Genomic DNA, 23227 nt, shown 5'->3' with positions numbered 1-23227 from the left:
GGGCTATACGTACCTTGACTTTCATAAGCTTGTGAAGAAACTGGGTTCATGAAGCAACCCTAAGATGAATAAAAAGCCCAGAAATCAGTCAGCAATGGTCTGCTTCGGAAAAAGAAAAATTTCTCAAGTTCTGAGCAGTCGTGGCCTAGTAAATCTGCAACCAGAAAGTGGGTTGGATGAGACCAGGGCTCAAATTGATCACCAGAAGCCAGAGAAATATTCTCAGTAATAAGAGGATGAAAGTCAGTAGGCCAGGCCACAGAATTTTACATGTATGTAATTCTTGCTTCTTACACAAATAAAAAATGGGGGGAAACAGCTTCAAAGCTGTTCTTCAAAACAGTTTGCACAAAAAGGAGTCTGGGAGCACAGGCTGAGAGACAAAAACATGCTACTGCAGGAAAACCCAAACCCCAACACTGGGGCATACCATAGCCTACAGTGCAGCATACGAGCCACGTGAACTCGTCCAGCTCTGCTCAGCATTAGTGAGGGCACAGACAGAGCAGGGAGTCACGGGAGAACAGCCAGAACGACGAAGGGCTCCAGAAACTGTTACCTCTCAGGAAAGAATTAGAATTTTAACTAGAGAAGGAGCAATGACTGAAACAGGAATGATAAACTTGAAGTACGTAAAAGGTCGCTGCAGAGAAGGAAAAGAGCCCGGTTTTTGTGGCCTGATGGGCACCATAAATGGGCAGCAAGAGAGACAGATGGAGAACACGGCAGGAGACTTGCTGATGGTAAGGACAGGGAAGCACCGACACAAGGACTGGAGTCTTCTTCCCTACAGCCCTTCCACGCAATTAGGCAATGACACAGCTGTAACTGGGGCAGGGGAACAGCTGTAATGACGTCTTTGGTCCTTGCCAGCCCTATTACTCCACAAAAGTAAACTTTTTGGCTGCTAAGGGTTTTTTGGGGTTTACCTTTTGGTCTCTGAAAGGACTCCAGGAAATGCGGCTGACATTACGGTTTCTTTCATTTATTTCACTCCTTTCCAATCAGATTACATAAACACGGCTTTCAGAAATGCCAAGCTTCTTAGGCCACATCTTTCTACATGTTTTCCTTGTTCCTAAGACTAACAGCCACAGTGACACGTGACCCCTTGCAACAACGAGGCCTTTCCAAATCGAAATCAGTCTTACTTCATTCACAGCAGATGACCACTCGTTTCATCTCACCCAAAACGAGGTAAACGGTTCTGTGACCCTAACCAGCACATTGGCTCATTTCCACAAACTAAGTTGCCTTTAAAATACCAAGGGATTATTCACCACTCCCAATTACAAACATGTGACTGTGTTTAACCCCTATGCTTGGCAAAGGGAGCATTTTGCACTAACAGCGATTAATCAGGGTTTAGTCTCTGCTAAAACCAGCTCAGTTAAGAAACATGAAAAAAACAACCTAGTGCAAGAACAGCAGCCAACTCCACAACTGCATACAGAATACCAGATTCCAGCGTCCTAAGGCACAAAAATGCAGCAGCACTCACCCTGTAAAAAAAGCACAGCAGAAGCTTCCATATAGATTGACAGAAATACATAGGCTACAAAGGCAGCACTTGCCGGGGCTCTGGACAGAGGCAACTGCAAGTTTGTGTGGGGCTTGCTCTTTTTGAATACACTGTGTTATTTCAGTTGCACATCAACGTTTAATGCAAGGCATGTTTTAATATAAAAATCCGGATTATAGAAGTTTTATAACAGCAAAACCAGATCAATATGGTCAAATCTATTTTACAATATCGCAAAGCCAAACACTGAGACCAGGCTTGAAAAGAGCATCTCTTGTCACACAATCCAAATATGGTACACACAGAACACAGCCCAATGCTTGCCAAGCTCACCAGCGTAACGCCCAGTTTGTCAAACCTTCAGCGTTAAAGTTTTTTCCAGCTACAACTGAGAAACAGAAGTTGATCCATAATGACAAGTGCTTCCATCCACAGACATCTCACCAGAGGGCAAAAATGCCAAATGTGATGTTTTGGAGTCATATGAGAATGCAAGACCACCCTTACTGAAATATATATATATATATATATATATATATATATATATATGTAAAAATGACACTTGAAACTTTGGCCAAGACTTTCAACAATGAAACAGCTTTCTACAGACTGTTTCTCAAACATTCTGACTCAACTGTTCAGTAGGTACAGGACTAGATAAACAGAACCTCACCACTTTATTTCCAAGTATTCCAAGACTGGAAACTCTTTAAAATCACTCTTTATTTTCTTCAGAGCCATGATAATTTAAAGACATAGCTACGTTTTAAGCGTCAAGTCCTCTCAGATTAAAAGGAACGAGAGATGCTTGCTTCAAGAGCAGGCCCTCATCGCACGTATTTCCACACGCCACCTTGGGTCAGTCAGCAGATAGATACTTTAAAAGCCACGGGTTCAGAAAGATAGAATGGTCTTATGAATTATTTCGATGCACTCTCTGATTTCATCCTCCTTAATCACGAGCGGTGGTGCCAGGCGAATGATATCGCCGTGCGTAGGTTTGGCAAGGAGTCCGTTATCGCGAAGCCGCAAACACACCTTCCAGGCATCGTAGTCTACAAATAAAAGGAGAAAGAAAAAGAAGATGCTTACACTAGGGCAGAAAAAGTGGCACCGTCGCAGCACACGGCGTGCAGGGCCAGACTGCCAACTGTTTGCCACCCGGCAGCGAAAAGCTGAGGCACGTTCCTCCCCCCAAACGAAGCGGTCGCTCCCGAGCAACGCCCCCGGGATCGGCAGCGAACACGCCAGCCTGCTGCAAGACTGCAGTTTGTCTGAAGGGGCTCACAAGTTTGCCTTCTCCGCAACCGAGCGCTTTTCTAGATGTTGCAATACGTTTTAAAAGGTGAACCGTGCAAAAGGGAAGTAGGAGACCGTCTGGAGAGGACTTGGGACAAGGTTACGTTCATGCCTGGATTTCCGTGCATGTCCTAGGAAATTACACCACCTCCCTGCAGCACTTTGTCACTTGGCATACTTAGGACAAAAATAATTGTCTGCTCTGGCTTCTAAGCTGTTTTCTGATATAATTCAAGGTGTTAATCCCTAGAAACTTGTTCTCAGTCACTAGCTTTTTCCTTCCTTGTACCGTCCCGTATTCATTGTGCTCTTCTAAGCACCCTGGAACAAACATCCTCGGCAAATCCTTCCATAACGTGACAGAAACCAGCTTTGCAGATGTGGCCAGTGAGAAGACAAAAGGGTGTTTATTGGGAGCTAGATTCGCCATCAGGTTTGAACGTTATCAAATCATAAAAGAATTCCAATAATTAAAAAAAAAAAAAACACCAAACCTGTTCAGACGGACTTAGTAGAAAAAAAAACCCACCCTATTTTTAATAGCACACAGTCACGTGAGTAAGTTTTCAGTGGGTACTACAGTACTATAGGCAAGACCTGAACCCAAACATGATGCCTATAAGCCATCCCTCTATTCCATTACGATACTTCCGATTTAAGCTGAAAAATATTTTTTCATGCTATGGTTGTGCAGCTGATTACGTTTCCTTACCTTTGGTTTCCCGAATTACAATTGCATTTAATAGTCCTTTTCCTCTTACAGAAGTTACAATATCAGATGGTGTCTTCATGAGCTCATTTCTTAGTATGTTACCCATTATTTCTGCATTTTTAACCAACTCTTCCTCTTCAATTACCTAAAGGGAAGTCAGATCTACAGTCAACTGCAGGGCATTGCATTTGTTTTACGTACCATGCTGAAACAGATGACTAATGACATTACAACTGCTGAGATACAAAAGCTGTTGCATCCAAAGTGTCACTGCAAAGGCTGCATATCCAAGCAGATTAGTATTAAGCCTTTACTCATTCATGTTTACCAGAAACAATAATCTCTTTGCATTTTATTCTCAATTAACTGCTTTTCATTTGCCATTATTTACAAGTAGGCAGTAAACCTCTGAAGACTCTTAATCTGTCCAGCTTCACACGCTGGGTAATGATGAGGCTTTCTGAGTGACTTGCATTACATGTAGTCAATTATGCAGTCACAGAATAATTAAAATCTGGACTCTGGACAAGATGTTTTACCAGCTTCTGTTTGAGCTCCAGCAGCATCTATGTGTTATCAAGCTCACAGAGCAGCAGCCTCTGCAATATGGTACAGTAAAATAAGCCAATTAAGGAATGTCTTTGGGAAATCAGTGAAACTATTTTACCAAATTTACGTAAAGTGCCTTGAAACTTCCCCCAGATAAATTTTATTTTGTCATTTAAGACACTAAGACCATAAGAATACAGAAATGAGGACACGTTTCCCGTCAAGACTTTAGAATTTGTTTTGCGATCCATGCAAACCAGTTAACCACTACCAACTTTCCATTCTGACTTAAAACTAGATTTCTACTCGTAGCCTAACAAATAATGCTCGTTTATTTAAGCAAAGACCATGTCAGCGTGACACCCTTTTTTCTCTGGAATCCAAACCGCTATTACCACACACAAACCTCCAGCGCTGCGATTGCAACACGGCAAGCCAAGGGATTTCCCCCATACGTAGAGCCGTGTTCACCAGGCTTAATGGTGAGCATAACTTCATCATCACATAGCACTGCTGAGACCTGAAACGGGAAGGTCAGCCAATTTATTTACATGTACATTTAGAAGAGTAAAATTAAGCATCTCTGAAGCAAACTTTTCATCAGGGCTCAGGAAAGGATCATTTTCAGCCTATGGTGATAAATTACATTTACATTCCCAGCACTGTGTAGAGACAGCGTATCTGAAAATCACATAACAGCTTAATCCCCTTAAATACACTCAGCCACACTGGTAACATAAACCATCTAACTACAGTTGAGGGGCACTGCTCCAAACTGAATATTATTTCAAGAGTTTAAGCTTCAATAATCTGTTTAACAACTTAGGAACAGCTTCGATCGGCCAAAAATAGTTCAAGGCAGGTTGTAACTTCCAGCCTAATCAGCAGGAATTTAAGTCACTCCAAAGAGGATAAAACCAGTCATGTGGACATGCCAAACAAGTGAAATAACGCCAGTTGTTCAGAAACAGCTTTATAATATATGTTTTAACACACATTAGTATTTTTTTTTCCTTTACAGAATTCATCTGGAAATTAATCACAGCAAGACTGTAATAAACTGCTCTCCAGAGAGAGTAGAAAAGACTAACCAGTAATTCCAGGATGAATGGCTGACCGCTGGACACTTATTTGCCTGACAGGGTAATATCAAACTGAAGAAAACAGATTCAATTAATCAACAAAGGCCAAAACACCTAAAAATTACCATCCTAAGAGGATGGTCTCTAATAACTTGCCACCCTAAGAAGTCAAGTATCAATGCAGAAAGTTCAGGATGCTATTTAGCCATTTCAGCTATAAATGCAGACATTACATATTCTATTATTTTCTTATGTGTCTCTCACAGGTCGGACTATCTGCCTCATAAATCATAGTTAAGCTTGTAAACATCGATTTCCAAGCACAACAAATATCAGATTTGTTTGCCTTCCAACTAGACGTTCAGTGTTAATTACTTAAAAATCTTATTCAACAAGAGATTTCTTTGTTACTCACGGGATATAAGCCACCAGAAAGGGCCTTTCCAAGGAGAATTAGATCAGGTCTCACATTTTCATGGTCAACAGCTAGCATTTTCCCCGTTCTGGCTAAACCGGTCTGTATTTCATCAGCAATAAACAGAACCTTTATAAAGACAACAAGAAGAAAAATCCGCACATAACACAGAATGACTTTCACTCCCGTTCCTGACTCAGTTCAAACAACACAGCACAATTGCACACAGTAAGTCAAAGACCTTCCAGCTGCACTGCATTAAGTACTTCCTTTACCTCCTCTAAACCTCCTGGAGACTTATATATTCTATGAAATGTCAAAATACTGACAAGTGAACACACTGCCCTCTCTCCCTCCGACACCTTTCCCATATTCTTTTCTACACAAGGCATACTGCGCATGGGGTTGTCCAAGCAAAATCTGTGACATAACAACGAGTCAGATCTCCACAAGGTTAGGATTTGTCTGTCTCTACTCCCAGTGCATCATTCGTACACTGACCTTTGGAAGCTTCTGAAAAATGTTATTTTAGCAACTCTGCGAGTGTTGTAGTCTGATGTCTAAGTGTCTAAGTAACTCCGAGAACCTAAATCCAAGTTTTTGATCTTGTTTTCCTAAGCTGCACTATTGTCACGTACCACTATTTGTAACTCTTATTTTTTCTAAGGTTTCAGAGCAATAATGAAGCCAACTTCATTAATTAGATGTCAATACCTTCCTCTGAAGGTACAGAAGGAATCAGGGGTAGAACTTGCAAATTAAGAATCAGAATTCTACTGGAACAGAGACCACCGATTTTTAAATCAGAGAGGCAACACCAAAGGAATAAAAAGCTGTAAGTCAGCAGACCTTTTTTTGGTTGTTTTCCTTACCCTGACAAAGGATGTGGCCTTGGCCTGTGAGAGAGGCTGACCACATTGGTCCTGGAATAAGGCGGCATGGCAGCCTGCTCGTGAGAAGCAGCAGTACCCAGAGACAACTGAAGGGCACGGGAATACATACAAACACATCTTCCACTGACACTGAACGCGAATGTCACTCAGTTTATCTTCACTAGCACACCACAGAAATTACGGCTCTGATGCTCCTTTTTCAAAACTAAACGTTTCTTAGTAGAATTCAGGCAGGACATAACATTCAGAACAGGAGTCAGGAACGTGGTATGAAACAGAATCTGAGAAAATGCTGAACAAAAGAACAAAACTGTAAGATCTCTGCTCTTCAGAGACCTTAAATTCATAATCCTATGACCATTTTCTTTAGAGTTTCATTCTGTGATCCATTACTGTCACTAACTCTCGGTAGCACTTAAGCAATCCAGCAACAAGGTCCCTTGATCGCCACGGTAGAAGCATTGCAGTAATTGGCTTCTGGCCCAAGAAACTTATCATGTGAAAAAGAAATGAGAAGTTAAATTAATTTAAAATAAATGCAGTTTCAAGAAAATTCATTCAAAACTTAAATCGCTGACAGCAGTAAGAAACAGTGAAAAATGTACACTGCTAAGAAGCACTTCCTGGTAAAGTGTTGCCAGGAAATACAAGAAGTATCCCTACCCAATTCGTCTGAAAGAAAAAAAAATTATTAAATGGAGTATGAAGTCCTACACCTTGCATAGAAGGTGACCTTACAAGATATGCCAGGATACACAGTGTGTAATGTTTAAGCCACCTCGTTACAGCGAATTCCTTACATTGTGTTTTGTGCAGAGGTCCCGCACTCCTGTGAGATAACCTTTGTCAGGAACAACCACACCTGCTTCACCTTGAATTGGTTCAACCATGAAAGCTGCGACATTGGGGTCTTGAAGGGCTCGCTGTGAAAATGGACAGAGGAAAAGAAAAGACTTTCAGTCAGGTCACATTCAGAAAACAGAGATGAACACATGTAGCAGAACGTAGCTCTAACCCTGGTGTTCTGCCTCAAATGACAATATTAGTATTCACGGCAGGCAGTTATCCCCGAGTGCCATTTCAGCCCCAACACAGACGCCTATGTCACTATTTGCCTCGAAAAATCAGCTGGTGTGCTTGTTGGGAAATGACAAACCTTAAAAATTGCAAACCCAGACAAACAGGTTATCGGATCAGTTCATGAATTACCTCAGAAATACACTCAGTTTTGCATTACCCCATCCAGGACAAACAATTGCTCAACGCTTCCCCAGTACACCTCAAACAAAAAAAAAAAAAAAAAAAGAATGGAGCCTCTCCAGAACAAGTTTGTCACCTTAAAGCAAAGTCCACAGCTACCTTCTTGCACCATCAAGTTCTAAAAGGTTTAGAAGTCCACAAGACTCAAGAGATGTACTGATTCCCAGCATGAATTTACTACAGCTTTTCCCAGTACTGCCCCATAAACAGAACGAATTCAGTTATCAGTCTGATGCACGTGTATCTAGGGTTCAGGTCTCCAGAGCGCACTCAAAGCCTCAATAAAGTTGGCTGAAAGCCACTAAATACCTACAGGGCTTTCACAACGGGCAGCCTTACGTAGGTTCAAATCTAAGTAAGCTATATCTGCAACTATAATACACTGAGGTACCTCTGTTTCCCCTAACCAAACTCCTAGGAGGCAAGCACCTCTGTCTGATAAACCCTCCGGCCTCCACAGCCGACTCACTCGTACTAAGCAAACCCCAGCAGGCCCAGAGGGCTAACCAACCTGTCACTCACAGAGATGATGTAGCCAGATGATGGAGAAGCGGCAACGCCAATATTCCTAGCGCTTCAGGACTATCTATGTTTCGCTGGAAACCTTTTGCCCTCCCAGGTCCCAAGTCCAGCACCATATGGCTGCCATCCAGCACCACCTTTAGTACCTAAGCCCACATTTAGCTTTAGTATCTAAGCCCATATTATGAGGGTGGGAAATTTTAGACTAATCAAGGTCTAACCTCCCCAACAGCCTGACAAGGTGCGTGTCAGAACACCCAGGGAAATGCAGAATCACTGGTGTTTCAGCAGGTTAAGTGAAACACCAGCCTAGCATGGGCCGAAGGATGCTGTGAAACTGGAAAGACTTGTTGGCCACTGAAGCGAATCCTAGTCGTCCAGTCGCTGAAGAAAGCACAGCATTTCTGAGAAAAGTAGGTAAAGATATTAGTTTCAGAATCCAAATCCTGATTTTGGAATGTATGCTACTGGTCTGAATTCCCTTACAATTTATCTGCTGTTTTTCATTTGTACCTTGAACATCTAAGATGTGGGAAATGAAACAGATCGTGTGGTTTTCCTTTTACATTCTAATGCAAAACTGAAAATCAAAACCAAAGCAGAATTTACACATATTTCCCATAGGTAATTATAACATAGATATTTCTTACATATGTCTAGACACTCGTATCTTAATGTCAAAGCACAAAATTATCAAAGGATAAACTTCCGATTTTCCTGCCTTGCGAGTCACCAAAGAGATACTGTAAAATGATTTCTTACAAGAAAACAAAAATTGCCAAATACCTCAAGAGCTGGTAGGTCATTGTACGGGATCACTTCGAAACCTGGCATAAAGGGTCCAAATCCATCATAGCTGGTTGGGTCGGTAGAGCTAGAGATAGCAGACATAGTTCTGCCCCAGAAGTTGCCAGCTAAAAATAAAGAAAAAGAGGGGGATTGTTACAAAACTGACTAAGAGCCAGAAGAGTTTATAGGACATCACACTTTCCATTTGCTAATACATATTGAGGTGTCCAACACAACCATATTAGCATCCTTCTGCTAATTGTTAGCATTTTACATTGATGCTATAAACACACTGTGTTGCTGTATCAAAACCAAAAGAAAATTATACGGTAAGACCTGTCAATATACAAAATAATGCCCATAAGCTTTGTTAGTAGTCTGAAAAATTGAAAATAACTCAGGAAGACAAGATCTTTTAAAGGAACATGTACAGCTTTTATTACCTATTAAATGCAGGGGAAAAAAGTAATCGCCACCCAGAATTTAGGTCCTAGAAATAAAGCTGCCAGTGAACCTAAGTCAAAAAATACACTTCTGTGCACTTCAAAGTTCCAGGAGAACCCACTTATATTTGTAAAAATATTGTGACATAGCACTGTTTCATATAGAAACATCAGTTAAAATGTCAGGGAACCAACTACCACCAAGATATACTCACTGTAATATTTCAGTTCAACCAACACGCTCTCAGCTAATCAATAAGGTGCTTAACAAGACTAAGGAAGATTAAGGGTTCAACACCTTCGCAGCACGACAAGCCTTCTCTTTCCCCCACCAATTCCTTTGTGTGACTGTGATCCTAGGGGCAGAGGATGTGCTCAAGCTGCAGGAAATCCTGAAGTCAATCATTACTGACGTAGCCAGCTCTAGGCACCCCTGCCTTCTCACCGCCCATGGAAACAGCATCACAGCGTTCACCGTCTCCTCCCAGGACAACCCCTGCCATGCTCTGCCGACTCACGCGCTTACCACCCCAAGGTTAGGTCGGGGCAGTCCACTGCACCCTAGAACCAAGCCCTGCAGCCCGAAGCAGCCCAGGAGCAGAGCAGTCCATCTGCCGAGGGCAGCCTGCGTCCACCTTCGTGCCCCACTCTCAGGGTTGGCTCGCTATCAAGCGCAGAACCTACCTCAAGTTCTCGAGACTGATGTTTAAAGCCATTTTTATTCTGACCCTAGCTACCCAGGAGAGCTTTTTTTCTGCCAAAATGCTGGCTGCTGACAAGAGAAGGATTACTTCTTTCTTTTTTTTTCCCCAACTACTTGCCACATAATTATATATTGTGGTTAAGGGGATGGGATCATAAATATGGAGAGCATATCCAGTTTATCAGGATGAGAAAGCACTTACTAAAAGTTACTTGTCTGAAGAGCAAAATAAAATATATATGGAAGAGGAGGGAGAAATACATTTGTTCAAAGAATTCCCAGAAGAAATAAGTTAAAAAAAAACCCTAATCTATCTGATCCCAGAAACCATAATGCAATATTCAACTATAAACTGCAGTTTATAAATGCTGCCTGATGACAGTTTATGGTTCAGCTACTGTATGCGCCAGAAGTCAAGAGCAGTATTTGCAGCTGTAACAATTTAAAAAAAAAAAAAAAAAAAGAGAGTCAATATTTAAGTCATAAGCTTTATTCTGGAAGGTTTCATAAAATAGAGATCCATTGAACACCATTAGAATTGATAAAAATACTTCACCTATAACCAAAGAATACAAAATGCAGTTATTTGAAGTACACATAATTTTTTTATTTTTTATTTTTTTTTAAGCAAGGCACAAGAGCCTCTTCAGGGGCAGGCAACTCCTCCCTGTTACAGAGCCCAGCAGCGCAGGCAGATAAAGGACGAAGTACACCATGTATATAATCAGGACTTTCCAGGGCCTCATATTTACTTGAGCAATATTGCTTTTACTTTCACTATACGATCAAGACTGCAATATGGCCTTGCTGGGTTAACACCAGCTTCTGGAAGACTTTACAAAGGCCAAAGAAAACCACTGGCAGGGAAAGCCTAAGAGGGAAGCAGGCTTAACCCAGGTGTGGAATCTACGTATTTGCAATTTGGAATCTAAGTATTTGCAATTTGAAGGATGAATTCACGAGAAAGGTACGTAAAAATCAACCAGCTCGGAATAAAAAGCTACTGCACTTTAACACCCAAGCAGCAGTTAAAAGAGCATGGAGGACCAAATGCACTTTCCACGTGAATTCAGGCAGCCACTCATCAATTTTTGACAGCTAAAAAGGTTACGTAGCACAACTAAGGTCCGCTTTATATACTTGATTGCTGTTTACGAAGATTTACAAACCACCCTGTTAACTATGGTTCCCATCCTCGACTTCAGTTCATTGTTGCATTCCCCTTGCAAAAACAGACATGACCAGCAGCTCCTGACAAAGCACAACTACCCTCATTGCCTCTTGATGCGTACAGCTCCACAAGGGAGAGGAGCTGAAACTGATTTGTCACAGGAATTACATTCCTATCTCTTGCTTTTCCAGTCACTTATGTTAAGGTCACGTGCTTCTTAAAGGACACTACATTTTAAAAAAAAAAGTTTATAATTCATTGTAACTATTTAAAGTTAAAATCAAATAGCCAGAAGCATACACAGACTATTTTGTCAACAGAATATATTTAAGACTGAACTTCACAATTTAGAAGGAGGCACGTCGAGAACCTTAAGGTCCTGCAAAGACTGTTGTAGCCACAACAGTAGTTTTTTATCAGAATCACCAACTGCAGATCTATGAGTGCGACATAACCAGTTAACAGGCTGAGATCTTAGCTTACATTATTAAAATGTCAAAGGTTACAGAGACCTTCAACAGACTTGCTTCAGTGAAAAAACTGAAACATTAATAACACCGCAAAGTAATCGCTGCAGCGACAGGAGAAAACAGAGTGCTACGTCCAGTGTCTAGAGCTCCCTTCCGCCTCAATACCTCCACTCATATCATGCACTCTACATACCTGCAAAAATAATTTTTGCTTTGTATTTTGGAATTCCTTTCACAGTGTATGCCCACTTCCGAGCCAATTTACAGGCCGTTTCTCCAGCTTCCACTCCTAAAACATAAAGCAGTATCGTTACCACACTTGTACACGTTCAGTCTCACAGAGAAGAAAGAAAATGGAAATAAAATTTTTTTTTACCTGTGTTCATCGGTAGGACTTTGTTATAATTGAACATTTTGGTGACAAACTCCTCGTATTCACCGAGTACGTCATTGTAGAACGCTCTGGATGTAAGGGTCAGTTTTTCAGACTGAGCTTTCAGAGCGTCCACGATCTTTGGGTGACAGTGGCCTTGGTTAACAGCACTGTAAGCACTCAGAAAGTCAAAGTACTTTCTACCTTCAACATCCCACACATAAACACCTAGGAAAACAACGGGATGGTCAATACACAAAATAAAAGAAGACAAGAGTTAATACTAAATGGTATAAGGTAAGAGCTACAACACAACCTGGTCAAATATGAACGGGATTCTCGCTGTTCCTTAGGGCATACCTGAAAGGCCCTCTAACTGGAAAACAGTCAGTTCACAAAGAGAGCATGAGCAACAAACTAGCACAGTACAAACAAATGCCCAACGAGGAATCAAGAAAAGAAGCATTTCTCATATAAAGCTACCATTCCACTAAGTCAGTAAGTAGCATGAGAATACTGCTTCCCCTCCAAGTCCCTGTTGTGGGTCCCAAAAAAGCAGACGGAGAAAAATGTTTTTGTAAGAGAATTAAAAAGAACTGGAGGTCATAACAGAAAGAACAGAACCAACAGAACCCAAACAGTCTCAAAACATAAGAGACTGACAGCTCTGAGCTGTCAAAACATGTACTGATAAACTAGTACAGACAAACCATTGGACAGCATTTCAGTGCAAACTCATAGAATTTAACCTGCAGAGCACAAAAGCCCCTTAAACATAATTAAAGCCCAAAGTACATTTAAATTAAGCAATAATACAGGAACAGCACACAAGGACTTAAATAGGGTTCCAATGCACGTTTTCGTGTTCACATTAACCTTAAACCTCTCCACACAAGGTACCAGATGTTGCTCAAAACATTCCTGCTGCGTTATTCCAAATTATGAAGATTATCAGAACTTACAACTCCTATTTGGACAAATCATTTTAGAGAGACTACAATTTTATCAGGCAGCCTTATGCATAATGATCCAGTTCTCTAACCAGTCTATTTTATCAATTATCCCAATCCTACCCACCCCATCCCCCAAAAAACCCCAAAGATTCATAAATCTATTAGGTCAAAATTATTATGCCATGATCCCATCCCACCTACACACACATATATCCCATCTACACCACCCAGGGAAACCTAAATAAAATACCTTTTCCTTTCTCCAGAGCCACGGGGAGCGGGTGGTAATTGTGGGCACCATACTTGGCCTCACGCTCAAAGATGAACTCAGAGGATGGAGGTCCTTGAATGGTTTTTTTAGTAGCAACTGAGGTAGCAGAACTCAGCGAAGCATGAACACCTCGACAGAGAACAGCAACGCTCTGAGAGCGGCTTAGCTTGGAAAACATTATTGCCTTCAGGTATGCTGCTCTAGATCTAGGGGGGAAAAAAAAAAGAAAGTTAATAATTAGCCTAAGAATACTTCAGAAGAAACGTATGACGCGACTGAAGTGTTTTTACTGCCAGGATTACAGGTTTCTCAACTCTTTTGCAATCCAATCAAGAAAGCTTATACAAAGTATTAATGAATGTGGCACTAAGTTCTAGTAAGTATTGTTTTCTATTTTAACATATACTCACAGTAACAGAAAGAAAACTAAAATGTGTGACTCACCAAGCCCGTGAACTAGGCACATAATTTTTCCTATAAGCATTCCCTTTTCATTGTGCCTTAAACTGGGACTAGATTCATTAATATAAACTACAAGAGAGTTAAGGTTATGAAACTTCTTGTGCTATTGAAAAGTCTTGCATTTAACAAACATTTCCGTAAGACAAATGTTGTCACAAAATCAGAAAGTAAATAATATAATACTGGAAAGAAGCACCTGACCCCAACAAAATTTATAAAGGATTGATTAGTTTTCACTGAGGTCAGCTTTAAGAAGAAGAATTTGTGATTTATACATAAATTGCATTCTTAATTTTAAAATGTTGCCACCTGCACATGAAGCACTCACTGTTAGTAGCACTTCAAGACCATTAAAAAATAGATGGAAAGTAACAATTATTATAGCACCCTGTATTTTCTTAGTAAAACTCGGTGATTTCCCCTGAATCCATAAGCTTGTGCTGTTAACATCTAAGGATAATCTGAGGGTAGAATTTCACGAGACGGATTAAAATGACAAGCGCTCTGACGATCAAATGCAGCCTCCTTTGTAGCCTGAAGAGCTAAGTAGCTTTGTCACTGCTCCACTACCTAACAACAAAAGCATACTGTAAAAGTTAATCAAAATATACTTATTAAATATCAACAGAATGCAGGGATGGTTTACACAAGGGTGTTGTTATTTCAGTCTGCTTGCAGAGACAGAAATATTAAGTCACAGATTTATTCCAAATTTATTTTGGAAAAGGCCTGCACGCTGGATGTGTCACCTTAAACAGAGAGGCATTTCTTTCTGCCGACTCCTCACTTCTAAGCAAAACCAGAAGGCGATTTTCTGCATCTACCAAAATCCAAGCCTATAGGAAGAGTCAATAGTCTCTACTCCAGCAAGAGATGAACAGCAGCTTCACAGCTCTCGGTATTTTACCAGCTATCACCAATACCATTAAATATTAGCCATTTGTGTTAATACTTTTCAAGACTGTTATTCCAAGATTTTGCAAACAAAAAAGACAAATACTTCTCTGTGCAGGAAAAATTTTTGACAGAAACTCAGCTCAGCTGCACCAGTCAAAACTACAACTTGCTTAACTTCTAAAATTTAATTGGGCTGGGACATCCTGGCCCCTGGCACATCTCCATGGCAGAGCAGCTAATTCTATCACAAGCTTCTGTATTTTTGGAGATTTTTCCAGACATTCCTGAAATGAAAGCTGTGAAAAAATTAAAACTCTCATCTGTCCTGTATCAGAGAGAGCTACCTTTCTGCATGAAGAATTACAGACCACTCATTTGTGGTTCTTCTTTTACTCCTGTCAGGTTGGAAAATATTAATCAGAAATTTTTAAAAGGGCTTTCCCCTCCATGAGGAGAAATGCCCTGCAAACTACACTACTGAGGTCTCATCATTTGAGCCAAAGTGGGGGAGATTACATGGAGTAGGGCTGACTGAAACTGAGAATTATGGATGCACCTGGAGTTAAAAGGTGAAGAAAAACTTGGTTTTGATGATCAGCAGGACAAGACGAACAGAAGTTTCAGGAAAGAGGCAGAGCACAATGACGGGGGAAAAACCCAACCAACCAAAAGTAAAAACTCAAACTCATTACTGCGAGGAAGTAAGAAATATGATCACACCCCAGCATACGGTACTGGAATCAGAAGCCAGGGCATTTCACCAAGTGGAAGAGGTCTTGCATCAGAACAGAAAAGCTACTGAAAGCACAGCTGTAACATATCCTTGAACAATTGTTGAATATCCAGACAAGAGCATTGCACCTGCAGACCTCACAGGTCAATGTATTTACCCAACCCCTGACATACACTGAAACACACCCCAAGGTAAATGGCATATATTACCAAAGACATGAAAAACACTCAGGTTTCATGTTGATACAGCACAGAGGAATCCGTGCCACGCTGCAGCCTTTACCAACTGAGTACGAAGGGGGTGAACGTTCAAGAGGACAAGCTATAGCAAGAAGGCCATCAGTCTGGACATGCCAAACTACCCTTTCAGCTTAGCATCCCATCAGAAACAGCTTAGGACCCACACTGGCAGACAAGAAAGAGCAGGAAACCCAGCGGTGAAATACCAGAATCTTCTTGCCATCCCCCGGCCAAGACCACCACGAAGGCAAAGACGGTCTCACGGACGGCTGCGGGGCTGGCAACAGACACAGAGGAGAAAAGTGACTCCCAGGCGACAGGGCCTGCCCGCCCCTCGGGGTCAGGCTGGCACATCCCCCGCTGCCCGCACGGCAAGACCGCCTGGGGGCGGCGGGGGGCAGGGGGGGCGGTCAGGGGGCGGCCCGGCCCCGGCCCCGCAGCCGCTCTGGCCCTCTCCGCGGCCAGGCACTCCCGGCCCCGCCGCCGCGCCCTGCCTCGGGAGGCATCCGCCGTGGGGCGGCCCGACGGCTCCCACTGCCTCGGCGACGGGGCCTGCTGCGGCCTCGCCCGTACAGCCGCTGTCCCACCGCCCCCGCGGGCCGGAACCGGGGGCAAGGAGACCCTGCGGCACCGTGGGAGGCGGGAATACCGCCCCCCCCCCCCCGCGGGCCGGGCCGCCCCCGCTGTGCTACACCTACCTACCGGCCGCCGCCACCGCCTCTGCTGCTTCTCGGCCCGGAGCCCGCGGCGAAGAGGCGGAGGCGGCCCACGGCAACTGTCACGGCTCCTCGCTCCGCGGCGCGCCACGCCCCCGCCCGGCTGACGTCCCGCCGCCACCGCCGCCGATTGGCTTACGGCCGCAGACTGGCAGCTCCACCCCCGCTCCTCCACTCCCCGCCCGGCGGCACGAGCCGTCCCGTCCGCGACCGCCTCCCATTGGTCGGACGGCTCCCGATTGGCGGGTACGCCTCGCGCTCAGCCAATCAGAATGGGAGGCCGGCACACACCCCGCGCCGAGGTCCCGCCCTCGGTCCCCTCAGAGCTGCCGCCTCAGAGCCGCTGCCTCACCCCGTGCCTCAGGCCGGGCCGCCGCGCCCTGGGCGGGCTCCGCTCGGCTCTGCCCCGGTGGGGCTGGCTCGGTGGCAGTTTTGGCAGCCAGAGACACCCCCCCTCGGCGGGCTGAAGCCCCCGGCACCGCTGGCTCTGCGGGCCGAGCGCCCTCCCGCCGGGTGTCGCCCCCCAGCCGCCTCCCTCGTAGTGCCAGTCGGCCCTTGGCCCTGCCTGGGAAGTTGCTGTAGAAAAGGGTGAGCACGGAAAAATTTTAAGAGGGACTGGGAAGAAATTCATGGCAACGGAAGGTTTGTAGGGTGATTGTGGTAACTCCTGGCTGCTGCTCGCCGTCCTGTGGCCCGCCTGCGGGGGTCGTGGCCTCTGCAGGCCTGTCCTTCACTGGTATTTTACAAAATAGTACTGTGAGGGTAGTAGAAGCCAGTCCTTTACAATAGCTGTGCAGGATCTTATTCCTTACCTTTTCATGTTTGATAGTCTGAAGTTTCAAAAAAATAATAGTCATTCACCAGTTTTTTTAATGAATTCCTTACATAGCTCCTATGCCAACTGTTGCTGCCTACGTGTAGAATGCACCAACACCTTCCACAGCTCCTCCAGCGTGGTAACGCTTCAGGAATGGGCTGGTGGTCTCTGTTGGTAGCATGGCATTGAGGGAGCCCTGGCCTTCACACCCTGCTGCCTTGGGAGGGCGGGAGGTGTGCTGCAGGAGGGCCCGGCATGGTTTTGGGCAGAGCTTTCAGCTGGGAGCCAGCAGGTGAGCAGGGGCAGGCTGTAACTAGCCAGCACAACCCTGACCTTTCCCCAGGCTAAATTACACTTGGAGAGCATTTTGTAACCAGAAAATCGGGACGTTTACAAGGAACCGTGAGGTGTGTTTGATAAATACATGCTGGTTTTAATCCAAACGAAAACCACTGAGAATATTCTGCTTTTTTATCCACCTCACTGGGGGAGTTGGATAAAAAAAAACAAACCCCAGTCTTAGCAGTGATGGCTTCTGGGCGCCTCTTGCTTTTTGTTCATGAATTGTCCTGACAAATTTATCAATGCTGGACAAGAGTTTATTTTTTTCCCACAAAGAAAACGTGGTATCCTAGGTTGACACAGAATTTGCGTATCTTGCCCACACTAAAGCAAACCTATGTTTGAAAATATTCCTGATTCTTGTCATATCTCCTAAGCAAATTGCTCAAACCTTGGATGTCAGGGAGCAGCATTACTTATGCGTTTGGAGAACGCTGCCCTCAGAGAAAATTTTCCCAGTGTGCAGTCAGCTTGATGCAGCAAGGTTCGGGAGTAGAACAGATGATACTGTGCTCTTTATAAATACACATACGGTTAGGCTCAATTTGCTGATGTATTTATGTCTCTTACTAGCCTAATTCTGCCAGCGAATACTGCCCTACATCTGCTGCCAAAGTTGAGTGCGTAAAGCACCAAAAGATTGTGCCTTAGGTGCTAAATTGCAAAACACATTTCACAGTCATGTCTGTTAAATGAACACGTGGTTGTACTGTGTCAAGTTTCTTAAGTCCAGAAGCAGTTATTATCTAGCAGCTATTGAAATCCCTTTATTTGTGGTTAAAGGCATGAATTTTTTTGTGAAACAGCTAAAATTTTAAGGCTGAAAATAAGCAATGACCCACCTGGTTTGAGTATTATACTTGGTCCCAGTTTATCTCTGGTGTATGGAAAAAAATGCATCATTGTGTCTTAAATAGCCTGATTGGGCATGGGCCAGGATTGCAATCCATGAGATCAGTGTGATTTTCCCGGGTAAGAAATGCAGGTTTAAGCTGCCTGTTGGGTTTTTTTTTTACTTTGGTATTTCATTAGCATGGTAGATAGCTTATCAGTTTGCTGAAGTCATGCTAATGATGCCTTCTACCCATTTAGCCACAAAAATAAGATGCTGGGAGATACATTCTTCTCATCTTTCATAGACTGAATTCTCACTCAACTCAAGAGCAGCCTTTCACCTGCATTTAAATGCTGTTTTTTCTCAAGGACACTGCCAATTGTTTTAGATTCATCCAGCCATGCGTTTTTCAGAGGAAGCAGAAAAATGTAGAAAGGGCAGGACTTGTCCAAAGGATTAAATAGCAAATACCATATGACGAAAATACACATCTGACAAAATAAAGAATGCAAACTAAAGGCAGCCAAGATCAATCACTGAAATGCTGAATCTTAGGGTCAGGCTCTGCCACACAGAGCTAGAGGCATACCGCCCTGAGAGATGATTTCAGAAGCCAGGCATCCAGCCTCGCTCCCAGGAAAACAGCCATCACGTAGCCAAGTGAGCACTGCCGATTGGGGTCTGAAATACGGAGTTTCAAACACAAACAAATAACCCTCAAGCAAGAAAGGGGCATGCTTTCTTTTGGATTCTGCAAGGCCTGAAAGAAGAAGAGAAAAGGTTCATGTGCTCAAATACAGACATAATATGGAGGTACAGATACTACACGTAAATGTATTTTTAAAGCTGGTGTGGACTGTTTCTGAGATTTAAAAATTACAAGTAAGAAATAACTCTCAACTGGAGTCTAGTTACTCAACACTTGAGAGAGAGTGACTTCAAACCCCTACCTCATGTAAGCTTGATCACAGTTTTATACAGGATCAGTGTAGTCCCGCTGTGACTTGCTTTCTTTCCACCTTTGTTTTTGGCACTTATAAGCAAGACACAGAAAATACCCACTGTTCTCCTTCAAACGCTATCAAGTTGGAATTTTAAATTGTTCACATTGTGCACAATGGCAGCTATTACTCTAGATCCTGAAGCAGTTGCTCTCAGTTAGATGTAGTATTTCCTGTGACTTAAAAAAGGAAAGCAGAAGCTTAATGTGTACTGTTTAGTTACCTGTAGATACCGAAAAGACTCCACATGACAGTAACCAAAAGATGAAAAACAGAAGACATGAAATGTTCACATTTTACAGTAATTTGCCCCGCAGAAAAGAAGAAAATCTTGACCTACTTGAGGAAAGAGGGTTATTATATTCATTCTGCTTCTGCAGAAAATACAATTTGACATGTAAGTAAACCATAAAGTTATAAGAAGGAACAAGTTAAGTCATGCCAGTTGTTAGGAGTAATTCTACAGTTCTGTCTCTGGCAGAAATGCTCATTCAAGTCGTCGGGAATTAGCCATGTGAGGAGACGGAGGAATTGCATCCCAGTTATTGTGGTTATTTGGAGGTAGGGCCAATGCAAGGGAATTACAGCCTTGGCCTCCTGAGTCGGTTCGTCTGCACAAGCTCATTGTCCGCCTCGGATTAACGCGCTGCTCGTGGGAGCTGCTGAAGGCACCGGTGCAGTGGCAGGGTTGCAGGACCCTTTCCTGAGTTTAACGCTGTCTTAGGTCTGCTGCAGTAAGCGTCTAAAGTGCCTCAACAGCCAGCGTTGAGGCATGTGGCACCAGTGTTCAATTCTTCGATGGCTTGGTAGTTTCATACTCAGCTCAGAGGAGGAGTTCCTCACCTCAGAGTGAGACCCAGCCCAGCCAGCAGGTTGGATATGGAGTTCGAGCATCCATGTCACGAGGCTCAAGGTGCAAGTTCAGAGTTAGCTAAAACCAATGCAAGTCTCCAGTGCTGGCAGAAAGACAGTCCCACTCATCTTCCCGTCTCAAGAGGAGGCAGTCTTCACCCTTCCTCCTCTTGTTGAAACTGTGCTGCTACTTAGCACAGATAATTATGCTTTTCTGAGCCAAAGGCAGGTTTCAAGGCAAGCCTAGCGCCTATAGCATATTGCCCTGGAGAACTCAACCACACTCCCAGTCCGACAGCTGTCCAGGTCCTTCATACCGACCAGCTTTCCGAAAAGAGCGTGATGGTGCCACGTACTCCACAGGCCAACCTGTGTTTGTGTCACCTGAGCAAGGGTTGGCAAGATAACAGTACGCAGTGACGGGACTCCTGTGACAGGTGGAGGTGGGAGCGTGGGGACGCAGGCCGTGCAACGGTTCTTGGCTTGCCCGCTGTTGGAAAGCGGCTGGTGTGGTACCAACCCTAGGCAGCGGTAAGACTTTTCTGCGGTAGATGTCTCCTGTTTGAAAATGTATGTCTGGAAAAGATCCAAGAAGAAGATGAAGGTGCTTTATTACTATGGTGGTAAGATACCAATGGATAGATGGGTGATTTCAAGAATTTTCTACTTGTACACGTCAATCTTTCATCAATGAGAGTTTATGCAGATTTTTGATAGTGCCTTCTATAGGAAAATGGCTTTCCATGGCCCATGTTTGTGTTATTCCAGTTATTTACTGAAAGAGGAATTCTACATTAAGATATTTCTTGCAGGACAAGAAACTTTAGTCTTCCCTGCAGCACAACTAGAGTATTTTCCAGTGCAGTGTGTCAGAACATAGGAGCCACAAACTAATGCATGCAAAGCACATCTGCCTCTCAAGTTCAGTTAGAGATTTCTTTTTTAGCTCCTATCGTTCAAGATAGTTTGGCAAAGCATAGCACAACCCCCTCAAAACAGTGCTGTTTTATTGGCTGGATGTTAGTTAACCCAGCTTAAAGTACCACGAACAACCCTTAGAGCTGATAGTCCTATTGCAATATAAACCTTGAGCTATTGTTAGTACTTATCCTCCCCGATTTGTACATTGGTTTATTTTACAAAGATCTCAGTGGTACGCTGTTTGTTAGATGACAGCGTGGATAACTGAATTATGGAATCAAAAAAGTTTCAGTTATTGTCTTCTGTTAGGTGTTGTTTCCAATCCTTGAACTTCAATTCGGTTATTTTCCTTTGCAGCTTATAGATGCCTACGTCAAGAGCCTCCCACAAATGAGATGAGACATTCTATTTGGATGTGAAACCTGGATTTAAAGGTAAATTATAAGATCTTCTATTTCTTGAACCTGTAGTTAATGAAACGAGAGTGCCTTTCTACGTACATTTCTGGTGAGCATCACGTTCCTTGGGCATCACACTACCAAGAAAATGCAAATTGGAAGGTGGTTGGGAAAAATAACTTTCAGATGTACCAAGGCAGATGAAAAGAGGTCTGTATCTTCAGCTCACTACTGACTAGTTTTAGATTGTCCTCCAGTTCTGACATGCAACTCTGACAGTAGTGTACCTGCAATTCCAGCAGCAACGCAATCCAAGCGTGAGATCCATGAGAGCAGAAAGTGGGCAGGAGTCTGAGAATTCAGAGGACCCTGATAAATGGCATTTTCTGGCATAAAAATCAGAAACAAGAAAATAAAATCCAAATACAATCGAAATGAGACTAACTCAGTTTGAATTTCAGGCTTTCAAGTGCCTCATATGTGAGCTTGCCGCTTCCTTGTACAAATGTATTTTGATCTGGATCTTGCAGACCTTCTGCTTCCTAACTTCCGTTCTTCATTCTTGGATTTTATCAGGACAGCGATTTCTGGAAAACAAAACTCCTTTACCTGCTCTCTAGAGTTTCAAAATCTGACCCAGATGGCAGCTATAACTGTTAGGAGAGCACACAGAAAATGAGCATAAATACATCTAACTGCGTAATAAGAATAAATATCTTGTCAATTTGGTTAATCTCAGGATTGAGCACTGAACATCTGGATACACTTTATCTCAGGAGCTGGGAAAGTCTTCTCAAAATTCTGCTGCGGCACATCCCCGCCAGCCCGGCTGTTGGAGTGTTTGACATTGCTGCAGCAACGGTTGCTAATTTTGCTAAATGGTGAGCGCTCATCCGCTCAGGGCTACTGTCGTCTGAGACTGAACAACTCATGTAACGCCTCTCCCAAGCCAGACTTTAACTTGGCATCATCGCAGTGAAAGATTAGTCAGGGAACCTCTTGCATCATCTGCCACTTGTCGCTACCGCAGGATGACATGCTGTCGGTTCCTGAACTTTCCCATTTAGGACTTTAAACTAGCCTTAGGTTTTCTGGAACACCAGATAATTCAGAAAATTACAGGCTTTCTTGATACATGTTAGGACAAAAGACTTTGCTTTGAAATCCATTGTTTTAAACAATTTCTTTCATATAATTGTTTTCAAAAATCACACGAGGTACCGGAAATATGGAGAGCATATTGCCAAAAGGAAGCAAGATCTTCAGAAAGCAGAAAGGTCTCGACAGAAACACTCTTTAACTATCATATGGCTGCTCCTTAGAAGGGGACAAATAAACTAGCAAAGCACTGAATCCATTCTTTGCTCTCTGTGGCTCATTTATCATTTCTTCAAACTAATACTCTTCTGCAGCAATTTCAGTGAAGTGCAGCATTTCTTGAATTCACTGATACCGGTGACTTTCGGTGCAACTCAGTGGAAGGGACTGAGTGATGAGAGAAGCTGTCAGACTAATGGCTGCCCGCCAACACTGAGCGAGAGGTGTCAGCAGAGGTGTTGGATGTTGGGACATGATCCTAGAACTGAC

General features: G+C 43.3%; 1 protein-coding gene across 2 annotated transcripts; it reads right to left on the bottom strand.

Annotated features, from left to right (window-relative positions):
• Positions 1-2227: 2227 nt before the first annotated feature.
• On the bottom strand, positions 2228-16498 carry OAT (ornithine aminotransferase). Of its 2 annotated transcripts, none has more exons than XM_086466606.1 (10): positions 16457-16498; positions 13407-13633; positions 12207-12431; positions 12024-12119; positions 9041-9168; positions 7273-7395; positions 5580-5708; positions 4489-4602; positions 3534-3678; positions 2228-2577 (listed from the first exon to the last, which is right to left on the bottom strand). In XM_086466606.1, the coding sequence occupies exons 2-10, from the start codon at positions 13603-13605 to the stop codon at positions 2417-2419; spliced, it is 1320 nt and encodes a 439-aa protein (XP_086322732.1). In that variant the 5' UTR covers positions 13606-13633; positions 16457-16498; the 3' UTR covers positions 2228-2416. The 2 variants fall into 2 exon arrangements, with proteins under 2 accessions (XP_086322732.1, XP_086322733.1); XM_086466607.1 differs by having other exon boundaries at positions 16461-16498.
• Positions 16499-23227: the final 6729 nt, after the last annotated feature.

Source organism: Leptosomus discolor, chromosome 6, assembly GCF_034619465.1.
Source record: "Leptosomus discolor isolate bLepDis1 chromosome 6, bLepDis1.hap2, whole genome shotgun sequence".
Classification (NCBI taxonomy): domain Eukaryota; kingdom Metazoa; phylum Chordata; class Aves; order Leptosomiformes; family Leptosomidae; genus Leptosomus; species Leptosomus discolor.
This window is presented reverse-complemented; position numbering and strand designations above follow the sequence as displayed.

Coding starts and splice junctions, on each gene's coding strand:
- OAT (XM_086466606.1), bottom strand. CDS start 13,605: ATGTTTTCCAAGCTAAGCCGCTCTCAGAGCGTTGCTGTTCTCTGTCGA. Junction 12,432..13,406: donor GGCTCTGGAGAAAGGAAAAG/GTATTTTATTTA, acceptor TTGTTTTCCTAG/GTGTTTATGTGTGGGATGTT. Junction 4,603..5,579: donor TTTCTGGTGGCTTATATCCC/GTGAGTAACAAA, acceptor TTCCCGTTTCAG/GTCTCAGCAGTGCTATGTGA.